At 35.9% G+C, this 16,970-nt stretch overlaps 2 protein-coding genes across 2 annotated transcripts; both read left to right on the forward strand.

The window, feature by feature from the left end:
• The first annotated feature begins 3,823 nt into the window (after positions 1-3,823).
• LOC116023397 lies at positions 3,824-4,665 on the forward strand. Its single transcript, XM_031264396.1, has 3 exons — positions 3,824-3,940; positions 4,091-4,413; positions 4,572-4,665. The coding sequence occupies exons 1-3, from the start codon at positions 3,824-3,826 to the stop codon at positions 4,663-4,665; spliced, it is 534 nt and encodes a 177-aa protein (XP_031120256.1).
• A 1,951-nt stretch (positions 4,666-6,616) lies between these two features.
• LOC116021681 (aspartokinase 2, chloroplastic-like) lies at positions 6,617-11,597 on the forward strand. The gene is made up of 14 exons (XM_031262146.1): positions 6,617-6,779; positions 6,995-7,500; positions 7,608-7,690; positions 7,787-7,827; positions 8,503-8,657; positions 8,860-9,009; positions 9,110-9,205; positions 9,404-9,520; positions 9,768-9,887; positions 9,965-10,057; positions 10,149-10,271; positions 10,430-10,546; positions 11,100-11,162; positions 11,274-11,597. Exons 2-14 carry the CDS (start codon positions 7,120-7,122, stop codon positions 11,415-11,417), a joined length of 1,683 nt encoding a protein of 560 aa, XP_031118006.1. The 5' UTR covers positions 6,617-6,779; positions 6,995-7,119; the 3' UTR covers positions 11,418-11,597.
• The last annotated feature ends 5,373 nt before the right edge of the window (positions 11,598-16,970 follow it).

Genomic DNA, 16,970 nt, shown 5'->3' on the forward strand with positions numbered 1-16,970 from the left:
AACCACAACCTCCCAACCATAACATAAATAACTGTACCACAGAGGCATATAATGCCCAATCACAGGCGTAAAAGCCCAATCACAGAGGCATAAAAATCCAATCACAAAGGCATAAAAACCCAATCACAGAGGCCCATTCACAGAGGCATACAAGCCCAATCACAGAGGCACACAATGCCCATACCAATAGACGCATGTAGAGCCGTAGCTCGAATAACCATTTTCAAAGGGTATACAAGACTAAAAAAAGTCAAAGAATTACTCATAAGAGTTCAAGATCTCAACATATCAAACTCAGGTTCAATTCCAAAGGAAATACTTATACGAACAATACTCAGATTCAGAACATGAATACAGGACATGCTCAAACATTCATCAAAGAATCAACCAACAATACTCAACCAGTAATCTAAGGTAAATGACCAACAACTATGAACCAATACTCAACAATCAGGGTAGTGTACTCAACGACATATTCAGAATATACTCTAGAATCAAAGGTGAAAGAATTAGAGTCATTAGACCATGAAACAACACTGAAACAGAGAAGAAAGATCGAGGGAGCAACACAGCGGAACACCATGGTCCGCTAGCCTCTTCCGCACGAAGGAGCTAAGAGCTCCCACGGAACACCAGAGTCCTTCACACCCCACCACCCAGATACTTACGAAGAACCTCAGCAGGACACATTATACCACTGAGATGCACTGCAAGTACAATACCAATGCACAAATCCCAGACTTAGAACAGAATACACGATAGCTCATTCCAATACCCAGAATATCATTAGATTACACATTTCAGAAGCCAAATAACACATGGAGTCCATAACAACAATGCTCAAACACATCCAGATTCAAGGATAATGAATACAAATCCAAAGATCCACAATATAGGCTCAATAATCCAACAAATCATAGGCTACAACCAACAAATAATCCATAGGATTCCACAAACACCAAATCACATATATATACAAAAGAGTGAAGGTAGGTTTAGTGAGACATGGAGGATTACATCTTGAAGCTTAATAATCCAAAAGCAATCACCAATATTAGGCTCATCTCAAAAGCAAGTCCATGATCATGAACTTGAGAATTAATTTGAATCTAATACCATCACTAATCACTAGTACAAAAAAGCACATAAAACACTTACATTTAGCTACCGTTCTTGTATTAACAGTAGTGTATTCTTTAAAAAAACGCACAGTGGCAATTTAGTAAATAAGTGAAGAACAATTTGCTATCGTTGTTTGGAATCTGAAGAGGAATCTAGAGCTCCTTGTGGAAGTGAAGATGAAATTCTAAGTCCCGCTGCAGGAGATATGTTGATGGTGAGAAGATTGTTGAACTTGCAAGCTAGAGATGAAGAAGATCAAAGAGAAAACATATTTCACACTAGATGTCACATTCATAACAAGGTGTGTAAGCTTATAATTGACAGGGGCAGTTGTACTAATGTAGCTAGTACTAAACTAGTTACTAAAGTAAGATTGAATACTATTGAGCACCCTATGCCATACTCTCTACAATGGCTAAACAAAAATGGAGAAATCAAGGTTGACAAACAGGTGTTAGCTCCGCTCTCCATTGGAAGGTATACCGATGAGATTTTATGTGATGTAGTTCCTATGCAGGGGGCACATGTACTCTTGGGGAGGCCTTGGCAATTCGATAAGAAGACCATCCATGAAGGTTTTAGTAATAGATATTCATTTGTACATGAAGGAAAGAAAGTAACTCTTATACCTTCGACTCCTAGTCAAATTCATGATGATGAGAAAAAAACAAAAGAAAAAGAGGAAAAAGAAAAAGAAGAAAAAAATGAAAAGAAAGAAAGTGAGCAAAAGAAAGAGAGAAAAAAAATCAAACATATTCTGCAAAAGAAAAGAAATTGAGAGAGTTACGTTATTGATATCGGACAATCTATATTTCTTATGCTTTGCAAAGAGTCTATGCTTGAACTAGATAACCTTGAGCATTTGCCCGAGGCTATTTCTTCTTTGATGATGTATTTCCAAAAGAGATTCCAAGTGGGTTACCTCCTATGAGAGGAATAGAGCACCAAATAGACTTAATACCTAGGGCTCCTATTCAAAATAGACCTGCTTACAGATGCAACCTCGAAGAAACTAAAGAAATTAAAAAACAAGTGGATAAGTTGATGAAAAAAGGACAAATAAGGGAGAGCTTAAGTCCTAGTGCTGTACCAGTATTGCTGGTGCCCAAAAAAGATGGGTTATGGAGGATGTGCGTGGACTACCAAGCTATAAACAAGGTCACGGTAAAGTACCGCTTTCACATTCCTCGTTTAGATGACATGTTAGACTAGCTACATGGTGCATGCATATTTTCTAAAATTGATTTGAGGTCTGGGTACCATCAAATTAGAATTCGTGAGGGGGATGAATGGAAAACTGCATTCAAGACCAAACAAGGTCTATATGAATGACTAGTTATGCCATTTGGACTCACTAATGCACCTAGTACGTTCATGTGTTTGATGAACCATGTGCTTAAAGATTTTATTGGCAAAAGTGTAGTGGTATATTTCGATGATATACTAATATACAGCAAAAGCTTTGAAAAGCATGCTCAACATTTGCATGATGTTTTTTCTGTTTTAAGAACTAATAAATTATACGCAAATTTTTAAAAAATGTGAGTTTTGCACCTCATATGTTCATTTTCTTAGGCTTTATTATTAGTGCTAATGGAATTGAAGCAGATAGTGCCAAAGTCCAAGCTATTAGTGAATGGTCAACACCAATGACAGTTAGTGAGGTGTGTAGCTTTCATGGCTTAGCAAGTTTTTATCGCCGATTTGTGAAAGATTTTAGCACCATTGCTGCACCATAATCGAGGTGATTAAGAAAAATGTTGGTTTTCAATGGGGTGAAAAACAAGAGCTAGCTTTTAAAATACTAGAAGAAAAATTAAGCTCTACACCCGTTATTGCCTTGCCTAATTTTGAGGCAACTTTTGAATTGGATTGTGATGCTTCGGGAGTTGGAATTGGAGCTGTCCTAATGCAAGGTGGCAAGCCTATTGCATATTTCAGTGAAAAACTGAACGGGGCCGCTCTTAATTACCTAACATATGACAAAGAGTTCTTTGCTCTTTTTAGAGCTTTAGAATAGTGGGAACATTACTTAAGGCGTAAAGAGTTTGTAATCTATACTGACCATGAATCTTTGAAGTATCTTAAAGGTCAAAGAAAACTCAATAGGCGCCATGCTAAATGGGTTGAATACATTGAATTTTTTCCATATGTTATTCAATACAAGCATGGTAAAGATAACGTGGTGGCTGATGCTTTATCTCGTAGATATTCTCTGTTAACAACTATGCATGCTAGATTTTTAGGATTTGAGCATTTAAAGGAGTTATATGCTAATGATTATGATTTTCAAGGATTATATGTTGAATGTCAAAAGGGAGCTCATGAGAAATTTTATGTGCATGACGATTTTTTGTTTAAAGAAAATAGATTATGTATTCCTTGTTATTCTATGCGAGAACTTCTAATTAAAGAAGCCCATGGGGGAGGTTTGATGGGCCATTATGGCATTCATAAGACTTTGGATATTTTGCATGAACACTTCTTTTGGCCAAAAATGAGAAAAGATGTAAATAAAATGTGTGATAGATGTATTATTTGCAAACGGGCTAAGTCTACAAGTCAACCGCATGAGTTATATCATCCTTTGCCTATGACTGAACATCCTTGTGTTGATTTATCCATAGACTTTGTTATAGGGCTATCGAGAACCAAAAAAGGTCATGATTCAATTATTGTGGTTGTTGATAGGTTTCCAAAGATGGCACATTTCATTGCTTGCCATAAATCTGATGATGCTAGCAATGTTGCTACTTTATTTTTCAAAGAGATTGTTCATTTGCATGGGATGCCTAAAACCATTGTTTCTGACAGGGATGTAAACTTTTTGAGCTATTTCTGGAAAACTCTTTGGGGTAAGCTCGGTACTAAGTTGTTGTTTTCTACTACATGTCACCCGCAAACTGACGGACAAACTAAAGCAGTCAATAGAACTCTAGGAACTTTGGTTTGAGTTTTAATTAAAAAGAATTTGAAGAGTTGGGAAGAACGGCTGCCAATTGCTGAATCTGCCTCTAATAGGCACACACACAACACTATATGTTTTTTCCCTTTTGAGGTGGTTTATGGGTTTAATCCTTTAACTCCTCTTGATTTGATGCCATATCCGATGAACGAGTACCACAATTTAGATGGAGCTATTAAAGCTGGCATGGTAAGGAAAATGCATGAAAAAGTGAGCAAACAAATTGCTAAGAAAAGTGAGCAAGTGGCGAAGTATGTGAACAAGGGCAGGAAGGATGTTATTTTCAATCCCGGGGACTTCGTATGGGTCCATATGCAGAAAGGGCGGTTTCCTTCCTAAAGAAAATCTAAGTTGCTACCCCATGGCGATGGACCATTTCGTGTGCTTACTAGGCTCAACAACAATGCTTACACATTAGACTTGCCAAGTGGGTATGGAATTAGTTCTACCTTTAACGTTGCTGATTTATCTCCTTGTCATGTAGGTGGACGAATCTTTCTATGGGGGGAGGAGATGTTGAGGTCAACTTTGATAGTAGTAAATTCAAGAATATTGCTTTGACAATTTCATCTCCTTGAGTTCTTAAGGAGTCGTATCTTGGGATTTTCCTCCTAAATGGCGTCTAACTCTTATCTCCATCCTTGGACTGGCGAGACTTTGCACCACCACTCTCCGACCTTTGCTTCCATCACTCAACCATTCTTCTTTATTAGCCTGAGCCCACAACACCTACCCGACTACACTTACGGCAACAAAATGAACGGTGCGATTCCGATCTCATTTTTCGGATTCGGATCGGGTCGGCTTCTTTCTCATCGGGCGGATGGGTCAGATCTTGCACACCCCTAGTCTTATGTTATACATTTTTGTGTCTTGTGTTGTGAAATTTTGTGCCTATGAACACTAATTATGTACCTAAATCAGATTTGAAAAATAAGTAAATATATAACATGTGTATGCGTCTTTTGTTATGATTTTTTGTATCTTGTGTTATAAAATTCTGTATTTTACGAGGATGAATTGTATACCTCATCATTTCAATCCAGTTGAGTCTACAGTGCTATACTATATGTCTTGTTTTGCGATTTTTTGTGTTATGAAATTCTGTACTTTACAAGTATAAATTTTGTAACTCGTTGTTTTAATCTATGGTCCATAATGTTACTATAAATTGCTTCCAAAGACACTCTCACTATGAAACTAAATTGGACAATCTCTCGATGGGTCTCAGAGCACAGGAAGCTAGTATTGTTTTTCCCCAAACATACGAAAATTAATAATAATAATAATAATAATTCAAAAGCACTCACAGTACGTGTAGTAGTGTTTAAATTAGTGAGTTTGGTTGGTGGAAAAAGTTTTTCTATAGAATTTGTTTTCTTAGAAGGGAGGAAAATAATGAGTTTTGATGTTTCGTTAATGAAATTGGAAAATGAATTCCTCAAATTTGAGGAAAACAAAATTCTTGGTTGGAGTAGAATTTTGTTTTCCTTTGAAGATAGGAAGAAAAATAGGTATGGTTGGACTATTTTGTCCCTTGTGTTCTTTCATAATTATTATTGTTTTTCTTAATTTGTAGGGACATATATGTTTTTATACTAGTTATTCCTTACAATAATAAATTCAACCAAACAACGGAATTAGTATCTCAATAATTTTTTTTTTCACTAACCAAACAATGAAATTTATCTTTGTAATAATTACTTTTCCATAAAATTTCAATTTCACTTCCCAAAATCAATTAGTCATAATGTGAAGTTTGGAAACGAAGTAGACGCAAAGAATGGCTAAAGTGTCATCTAGCACCATGAACTATATCCAATTATTCATGCCGCACAATGAACTTTTATATCGTATATATCGAGCCGCAAACCAAAATAAAAAATTCACCTAGAACTTTTAGCAGGTTTCCCGGTCTTCCTGCTGACATGGCGCAGGTTTCCAAGTGATGTGGCATTTCTTTAACCTTATGTTGTTCATGTAAGCATTTACATATTAAAAAAAAATTTTTTTTAAAAAAAACAAAAAATACAAAAAAAAATAGCATTTCTATAAATTTAGAAAATTGCAAAATTACTAAACAATAAATTAACCAAAAAATATAAATTCTGAAAAAAAAATTTGAAACATTGCAATTGCAAAATTGAAAAGTATACATTATGAAAATAAAGAGAAAAAAATTCTGGTTATTTTCATATAATAATTTTTTTTTATTTTAAATATGTAAACGCTTACCTGGACAACATAAGGTTAAGATAAATGCCACATCAAGCGCCATGTCAGCAGGAAGATAGGGAAACCTGCTAAAAGTTTTAGGCGAATTTTTTTGTGTGATTTGTGCCTCAATATATACGATATAAAAGTTTAGAATGCGACATGAATAATGGGATATAGTTCATTTAACCAGCAAAGAATTCCAACTGACCAACTCCCTGCTATGGAAACTTTGATGCACATATATGAAGAAAAGTAGAAGGAATTAATTAATTATATATACACACATTTTATTTGAGGTGGGGCCTGGGGGAATGCGCAATTTCCTTGCCGCGCCGCCGGGTTGCCTTGGACTTCAAAGAGCTGCGTTCGCATTATTCTACTCTTTTGAAAGCTGCCGTCTGCCTGCATTCCGTAGAGCTTTGGGAGCTGAAAATCGAATTCGAATACCCTCCCCAATCCATCTCCGCGTCTAAGTGTCTCTCCTCCTTTCTTTCATTTCTCTCTTTCAATTTGTTCCGTTTATAGTTTATTTATTTATTTATACCAGACAAAAAGAAAACAATGCAATGCAGTCATTGCTTTAAGAATGTCTGATTTAATTTGTTGCTTTAACTTGTTGGTTCTGCAGTCCTTTATAAAGAATGATCTTTTACCTTGCTCTAGATTTCATTGTCCATTTGAACTGTGCAGGTTGCTGGGAGAGGTAATTTCCCTAGGTATTTGCATTGGCTCTGCTCTACACCAAATCCAACTCCCTATATTTGTCTTAGTAATTGATTCACAAAACAACACTTGTTTTCCTCTACTGTTTTGCTATGGAAACCTTGATGCATTTACATGCCACAACTCCCTACAATTATTTCCCAAAAGCATGTAAGGTGAGTTTGCACTTCCGCCCATTATGCTCACAGACTATTTATGGAGTTTGCACGTCCATAAAGGGTTGTTCCAGATCACGAGTATTGAGGGTAAGTTGTAAGTCACAGACTATAGATTTAGTTCAACTGAGTGGAACTAAAAACTTGGGTCTTGATGGAGTAGCCAGTGAATTCACATGTGTGATGAAATTTGGTGGTTCATCAGTAGCCTCTGCCCAGAGAATGAGAGAAATAGCTGACCTCATCCTTAGCTTTCCAGAGGAGAAGCCTGTTATTGTTCTCTCAGCAATGGGAAAGACTACAAATAACCTCTTACTGGTAAATTCCTTTGGTTTGCTTTGACATCTTCATGGCTATTCATTTCTAACATTATGTGAACTGCAACTTAAAAAGATTACTGGAGTTATCATTCACTTATAATACAGGCTGGAGAAAAGGCCATCAATTGTGGGGTTTCCAATGTCTTAGATATTAAAGAGTTAGTTTTTGTTAAGGAGCTGCATTTGAGGTGAAATATATGGAACATTTTTTTACTGTCTCTTTTGGTCTGCATCATGTTCTGATCTTCAGGAATTCTGATTTGCTTTATGCTATCTGTAAACAGGACAGTGAAAGAACTTGGAGTAGAGAGCTCCGTAATTGCTAGTAAGTTATGAATGCTATAAGTACTTTTATAGGTTTAAAAAGGAAAGTAATTGGAGAACTGTAGTTGTAAGATAAAAATATCCATTGGATGAGCATCATTTTGATATCAAGGACATAATTTATCTTTAACTGCTTTGTCAAACACTTGTATTGTGATTTTTGAATGCATCACAATGTTCACCCCATTTGCTATAATCAAAGACCTTTAAATCAAGTTGATAATGAATATATATCTATTTGAAAAAAAAAAAAAAAAGACCATTAAATCCAGTGTCATGGGGAACTGTCCTTACCCCCACCAGTACATTAGGATTATTCCTAAACCATGTGGCAACAATTAAAAATTTAAAAAGAACTCCAGAGTATTCCTCTAGGTTATTTGGTTCATTTTTGAACCTGTGCTAGAGGTCTGACTGTACCCATAGTTCTTTATGAGATGCCTTTACTGTAATTCTTGTTTCTTTGTTTGTCCGTATGTTTGTATGTATGTATGTAAGACCCACTGCTACTTGGTCACTTGGTCAGTATCAAACTGCCAAAGTACAAATCTAACTAGTAAAATACTGAAATTCCTTCCATGTGGCTTCACAGAGTGATGGGTTAACATCATAGTTTTATTATAAAAAATTAGATTTCTGTGCACTATAGGTTTCCTGACTCTGCCTCTGTTTGCAGGACATCTAGATGAGCTGGAGCAACTTCTGAAGGGAATTGCTATGATGAAGGAGATGACTCTCCGCACAAAGGATTATTTGGTTTCATTTGGAGAATGCATGTCCACAAGGATATTTGCAGCTTATCTGAATAAAATTGATGTTAAAGCTCGCCAGGTACATATTGTACCCATTAATCCAAACTATTGTGGGCATGATAATCATTTCCTCAGTGCTAAATAGATTCCTAGGCTGTGGTTGAGATCCTAATCAGCCTTGGAGAACTGGCACAATGACATGCTGACCACATTCTTTATTGTCTGTTGTGATCTCATATGCTTGCATACTATTTCAGTATTTCTTATGGTTTCTTGTGCAGTACGACGCATTTGACATTGGTATTATAACAACGGATGATTTTACAAATGCCGATATTTTGGAAGCGACATATTCGGCTGTTGCAAAGAAATTAAATGGTGATTGGACAAGTGATCCTTCAATTCCTATTGTTACTGGGTTCCTGGGGAAGGTATCTTCTATCTGGTTTGTGCATATATTATCCTTTAATTTGGTTTTCACTTATTGGTTAAGGACATCTGGAATTACATAGTTTTGATCTTTAATTGAAGGGGTGGAGAACCTGCGCCGTCACTACGTTAGGTAGGGGGGGTAGTGATTTGACTGCCACCACCATTGGTAAAGCATTGGGATTACGGGAGATTCAGGTCAGCTGAGTCCTTGAACATGCACCTGATCAAATATTTTCATCAATGTTCTCTTCTTGTTTATACATGATTAATGTACATTGACTTTCTTGCACATGCATAGACAAAAATGAATGAGCACTTTTGCATGAAAATCTTTATTCTATATGTTTATCATGTCGCTGTTACAATCTGAAAGTTACTCTAAATAACTTACAGGTGTGGAAGGACGTTGATGGTGTTTTGACTTGTGATCCTAATATATGTCCGCGTGCAAAGCCAGTGTCATATTTAACCTTTGATGAGGCAGCTGAACTTGCTTATTTTGGTGCACAGGTCATATATATATGTGCACTTAAGATTCTACCTAATAATCTCATTCAACTAATAAAATCCCAAACTTAATGGGGTTAGCTTCATGGTCCTCTTTCTCCATCAATTATGTCAAGAGCTAAAGTCGACTCGATTGCTTGAGCTAGCATATCTTTTTTAATAACCTCAATTAAGTAAAGATTGGAGATCTTTCTAATGCTAGAAAAGCTGGAATGCTTTCTTGATGTGTATGATTTAAATTTGTCTGCAGGTGCTCCATCCACAGTCAATGAGGCCTGCAAGAGAGGGTGACATTCCTGTTAGGGTTAAAAACTCATATAATCCAAAAGCTCCTGGTACCCTAATTACAAAAACAAGAGATATGAGTGAGGTTATGAGCAGCTCCATTTACGAAGTTCTACATCTGATAAATATTTTCCGGAGCCTTAGACCATTGTTTGATTTCAGGCAGTACTAACCAGCATTGTTTTGAAACGAAATGTCACGATGTTGGATATTGTCAGCACCCGTATGCTTGGTCAATATGGTTTCCTAGCAAAGGTAAATGTTATCATGTTGTTAAAGTGCTGAGCCCTGATTCCGAATATTAAATGCAGTGGGCAATGTTATCTTTTACTCTTATGTTTTTCAGGTTTTCTCTATTTTTGAAGATTTAGGCATATCAGTTGATGTTGTTGCGACAAGTGAAGTTAGTATTTCTCTGACACTGGACCCATCAAAACTCTGGAGCGGAGAACTGATTCAGCAGACAAGCGTATGGTTTTGTGCTTAATGCTTTTTTCATCTTCTAATTGATTGCACTATTCCTTCACCATGTAGATATGAAATGAAAAATTGAGAAATGTCTTTGTGGAAATATAATAGTGGTCACATGCTCACAGTTCCCAATTGAATTTGTCTCCCATTGATCAGGAGCTCGATCACGTTGTAGAAGAACTTGAGAAAATTGCAGTTGTGAATCTTCTTCAGCACAGATCAATTATCTCTCTAATAGGGAATGTCCAGAGGTCCTCTCTAATTCTAGAAAAGGTGCTATAATCCCACTTGCTATATAATTCACTATTATTAGACACTGGCAGGCTTCACCCGCAAATTATATGGTGGACCATGGACCACAATGCATTGTGGACCATGATCATGGCTGATACTGCAGTTGTGTTGAAAAGATACTGCAGTTATGTTGAAAGGAAACTGCAATTGCGTGGAACGGAGGACATTCATCCTTTCAACACAACTGCAGTATCCTTTCAACACAACTGTACTTCCAGACGGATGACACTGTCTCTGTTCCGCACAACTGCAGTTTCCTTTCAACACAACTGCAGTATCCGTTCAACACAACTATAGTATCAGTTCCACAGAACTGTAGTATCAGTCATGATCCATGGTCCACAATGCATTGTGGACCATGGTCCATGGTATAAGGACTGGGCTTCACCTTTGTACACAGTTTACTCTTTTGGAACTAATTCTGCCACATCATCTCTGCATAGTGCATTTACACATTTGGCTTCAAAGAGAAGGAACTTGACCTGGTTTTACGTATTTCATTCCTGTTTTTATTTGTTGTGCAAAATGGCAGGCTTTTCATGTTCTTCTTATCAATGGGGTTAATGTTCAGATGATCTCCCAAGGAGCATCCAAGGTAATTTATTGCGTCAAAAGTTTCATTTTGTGTGGATCAAGCATAGAAGTCTTCCAGTGGTTCATACAAACAGAAAATTTTTATTTATTTATTTTTTTTATTGGTGATTAGGTCAATATTTCATTGATAGTGAACGACAGTGAAGCAGAGCAGTGTGTTGAAGCTCTTCACTCTGCCTTCTTTGAGAGTGATCTCTCTGAACTAGTTTCGGAGAAGAAATCTCAAAATGGTTCCTCTTCTGATTTTCCAAATTAACTTGGAATATTGTTGCCCTTTGTATTGAAAAATCGCAATTAGTTTCCATTTGTTTCCACATTTTCCGATTCAAATTTAGGTGTCAATGTGACAATCATCGTTGGGTATACTGAAATTCCAAAATCACCTTAATTGTGTTTTGACTTTCATGTGGAAGAATCAAGATTTCTAATATTCTAATGATGTGTTCTCGACCCCCCATAAATCCATAATATAGAGAATAAGATGACTTAATTGGCATAATTTATAGTTTCTTTTTCACTTTTGGAAGTGGAGTTGCCATTTGAAATGCAATACATCTAATATACTAATAAGAGTCAAAGAGAATTAGACCTAAAATGGGTAGTAAGAACCAAAAAGAGTTAGGCCTAAAATGGGTAGAAAAAATGGCAGTCAAATTATTTAATCAAATAGATGGTTCAGATGAATTATTTAATCAAATAGATGGTTAAGATAATTCAGATTAATATTATTAATAAAGATTACATAATTTAACCTTACTTTTATGATTATCCGTTAAGTTTTCCGTTAAATATTCTCTTCTCCGTTAATATTCCGTTAACTTTTAACTTACTCATTAATTTCTATAAAAAAGGTCTTAGGTTCGAACCCCATCTCAATCAAATTAGACATAATTAAGTTTCTCACTCTATTTTACTCTTATTAAATTAAATAAATTAGTAGCTACAACAAAACATGATACATATTTATTTCTTTAATTTAGAATTATGTGTCTACAATACCTTTATTTGAAAAAATTATTCATTATCAAAAAATTAAATTAAATAAGAGAAATAATTTCATTAATTATATTGTCTTTATTTTCTCTAATGCAAAGATTCTTTACATTCAAATTTATCAATTGATATTCATTACATTGTCCATAATCTTATTTTTACAATATCTTGTAATTAAATATCAAAGTTATAGTACAAAATAATGTTATATATTTATTTACCAAGTATTTTATTAATACTATGAAAAAAAACTAAAATAATTTGAAGCTAAATATATTAACTACTTGAGGATTGGTTGACAAAGAGAGTATTCAAATAACGCAACAAACTGAAGCGGAATCACTCTATTTAACTCTTATTGAATTAAATAAATTAGTAGTTACACCAAAAAAATGATACATATGTATTTATTTAATACAATGAAAAAAATTATAAAGAATAGTTTGAAACCAATCATATTAACTACTTGGGAGATTTGTTGACAATGGAAGTACTCAAATAACCCATTACCCAGCAAATTGAAGCGAGAAACTACCTTTTAATATCTTTGGAATACATAATATTTTAAATTTTCAAATTTTTATTAACCACAATAACTCATTCAACAATAATATATGGTTGAACCAAATGAACCCAAAGCAGAACACCTAAAGGAAACCCATAGCTCCTATATCATAATCTCATTGCATGACGTTGTCATCTATGCTACCAACAATAACCGAATTGCAAATAACACACTACCAACAAAAAGGAAGAGAACAAATAGTAAAGATGAAGACAATGACAATGTTACTCAAAATAGAATTAAGAACACTTAGAAAAATTCAAATTAAAACTAGTATTTACTTACACTATCATTTTTAGATCAAATATTTATACTATTGATTTTACAAGGTTGCAAACATTTATTTTAGTAATAATTATAATGAATTTTCTATATTATCTTGGATTCATATACTTTGAGTTAGATATTTAAATAAAAAAATTCGACATTCAATTACCCATGTATAAACTTCTCATATATAATCTTGCATTGATATACTTTCAAATATTTATTTAAATATAAACATTGGACATTAACACATTCGCGCAATGCGCGTATAAAACTAGTACTTAGTAATAAGATGTAATTATTCAAGAAAAGTGATGGAGATATTGGTATTGGGCTTTGGCCCATTAACTAGCATGGGGGGCTTGCGGAGGAGGCAAATTATACCGTGCACCACGGTGCACATAGCAATGTGCATCAAGTACGTAAACGACGTCGTTTTGAGCATTGTATTATGAATCGTATTAAGATACTAGTTTTGCACGCGCATTGCGCGAATGAGTTAATGCCCAATGATTATATTTAAATAAATATTTGAAAGTATATCAATGCAAGATTATATATGAGAAGTTTATACATAGGTAATTGAATATCGAGTTTATTACCGAAATGATCCCTCGACTATTGCGAAATTACCAATTTGGTCTTCGACAACTTTTCGTACCCAATTAAGTCCCTTGAAAATTTTAACCAATTTGGTCCTCCTTTAATTGTCATTAAAATTGAGACCAAATTGGTAATTTTGCTATAGTCAAGGGACCATTTTAGTGCAAAATTACCAATTTGGTCCCTTGACTATAGCAAAATTACCAATTTGGTCCCTTGACTATAGCAAAATTATCAATTTGGTCTTGATTTTAACGGCAAAATAAACAGAGGACCAAATTGGTTAAAATTTTCAAAGTCGAGGGACTTAATTGGGCATGAAAAATTATCGAGGACCAAATTGGTAATTTCGCAATAGTCGAGGGACCATTTCAATAATAAACTCTTGAATGTCGAATTTGTTTATTTAAATATGTTACTCAAAGTAGATGAATCCAAGATAATATATGAAATTCATTATAATTGTCACTAAAATAAATGTTTGCAACTTTGTAAGATCGATAGTCTAAATGCTTGGTCTAGTCTAAATACTTGGTCTAAAATGATAGTCTAAATAAATACTACTTTTGGTTTGAATTTTTCTAAGTATTCTTAATTCTCTTTTGAGTAACATTGTCATTGTCTTCATCTTTACTATTTGTCCTCTTCTTTTTGTTGGTAGTGTGTTATTTGCAATTAGGTTACTGTTGGTAGCATAGATGACAACGTCATGCAATGAGATTATGATATAGGAGCTATTGACTTTCCTTTAGGTGTTATGCTCGGGGTTCATTTGGTTCAACAATTATTGTTGAATGAGTTATTGTGGATAAATAAATCCCTAGTTTAACGAAAAAAATTAAATAAATTAGTAAACATTTGAAAATTTTAAATATAATGTATTCAAAGATATTAAAAGGTAGTTTCTCGCTTCAATTTGTTGGGTAATGGTTTATTTGAGTACTTTTATTGTCAACAAATTCCCAAAGTAGTTAATATGATTGGTGTCAAACTATTCTTTTTTATTTTTTAATGGTATTAATAAAATACTTGGTAAATAAATATATAACATTATTTTGTATTATAACTTTGATATTAAATTACAAGATAGTGTAAAAAGAACATAATGGACAATGTAATGAATATCAATTGATGAATTTGAATGTACAGAATCTTTGCATTAGAGAAAATAAAGACAATATAACTAATGTAATTATTTTTCTTATTTAATTTATTGATAACGAATTTTTTTTTTTTAAAATAAAGGCATTGTAGACACATAAATAAGAGTATAATAGAGTGATCTTGCTTCAATAAAGGAATGCACATGTATCATTTTTTGTTGTAACTACTAATTTATTTAATTCAATAAGAGTATAATAGAGTGATATTGCTTCAATTTGTTGGGTTATTTGGGTACTCTCTTTGTCAACCAATCCCCAAGTACTTAATATAATTAGCTTCAAATTATTTAAAAAAAAATTTTTTTAATGGTATTAATAAAATACTTGGTAAATAAATATATAACATTATTTTGTATTATAATGTTGATATTTGTTTTTTTGAAGGCAAAAAACTTTCTTTCATTACGTAATAGGGAACTCAAAGGTACAAATGGGAGGCTCAAAACGCCAATACCGAGAGTCTCTATACATCAACGTGGATTTGGCCAAATCATGGGCCTGAGTGTTCATAGTCCTTGCTACGTATCTTATGGACACATGGTTAAGCGATGCCATGATGAACTTACATTCTTTTGCGATAATACCCGCATATGAACGATCATCCAACTGTATAATGTTGATATTTAATTACAAGATATTGTGAAAATAAGATAATGGACAATGTAATGAATATCAATTTTTTTTTTGAAAACATGTAATGAATATCAATTGATAAATTTGAATGTAAACAATCTTTGCATGGGAGAAAATAAAGACAATATAACTATTGGAATTATTTCTCATATTTAATTTAATTTTTTGACAATGAATAATTTTTTCAAATAAAAGTATGAGTTATAATGTCATATTATTATTATTGTTATATTGTTGTTATTATTATTAGTTGTTAAGTTTGTTCTAGTCTAGTGTTGAGTCTTGTGGCTCTCAGGGTTTATCTCTCTCTCTCACCTATTCTCTAGGAGTTACACTTTGTATAGTAGCAGGACTCTCTTTGTAATGTAGTGTTAGTGAGAAACTGAATACGGTTCATTCATCTGGTATCAGTTTAGCGTTAGGTACCTCCACCACACGTTTTTTCTTCCCTCCCTAACCTCACCATAATGGCCAACCACGTCAACCACATCGCCGCCGCTGCCGGCGACGCCGCCGTACCTCCGGCGATCCCCAATCCGCTATCTTCCGCGCACCACTTCGTCTCCATCAAGTTGAACACCCGCAATTTTTTGTTCTGGCGCACTCAGCTAGTCCCGTTCCTCTGGGGCCAAGGGTTGCTGGGTTACGTTGATGGAGACCTGCCATGTCCGCCGGCAGTGCTTCCGACGCCAGGCGAGACCGCCGCTGCAGCCGCCGCCGTACCCAATCCAGCCTACGCCGCTTGGGTGCAACAGGATCAATCGATCCTTTCTCTCCTCATCTCGTCGCTCTCGGACGAGGTGATGTATCTCGCCGTGGGCAGGACCACCGCTCACGAGGTATGGACCTCCATTACCGCCGCCCTGGGCTCGTCGACGAGAGCTCGCTGCCTGAACCTTTTAGGCCAGTTTCAATCCCTCCGGCAAGGGAACAGCACACCAGCGGAGTACTTGGGCCGTGCCCAGCTGCTGGTCGAGAACCTATCCTTGGCTGGGCGGCCTATCTCGCTGGATGAACAAAACCTATACGTATTCCGGGGTCTCCGACCGGAATTCCGTGCGATGGCTGCCTCTCTGTCTATTTCAGGTACACCGGTGACAATCCCGCAACTCGTCGACTTCTTACAAGCTCAGGAGTTCATCTACCAGGATGATTTCTCGCCGAGCACGGAGGTTACCACCGGCGGCACTCACACGGCGCTATATGCTGGGCAGCAACGCCGCCAGTCGAACGACGACAATTACGGTGGTCGTCGCGGTGGTGGTGGCGGAGGACAGCGTGGCCGCCAAGGTCGCGGACGAGGAGGACAAGGTCGCGGCCGTGGTGGTGCTCCCCGCTGCCAAATCTGCCGGTCGCACGGCCATACTGCCGTCTACTGTTTCCAGCGCTACGTCGGCTAGCCTCTTGCTCCGCAAGCGAATGTCGTCGTGCCAGCACCTGAGTCCGTAGCTGCTCCAGTCGACGGGTGGTTCCCAGACACCGACGCGTCGTCGCATGCCACTCCCGATGCCTCCATGCTGTCTGATTCGGCGGACTACACCGGCGGCGACGTGCTACGTGTTGGCAATGGATCAGGTTTAAGTAT

The sequence above is a fragment of the Ipomoea triloba genome, chromosome 6 (assembly GCF_003576645.1).
Source record: "Ipomoea triloba cultivar NCNSP0323 chromosome 6, ASM357664v1".
NCBI lineage: Eukaryota > Viridiplantae > Streptophyta > Magnoliopsida > Solanales > Convolvulaceae > Ipomoea > Ipomoea triloba.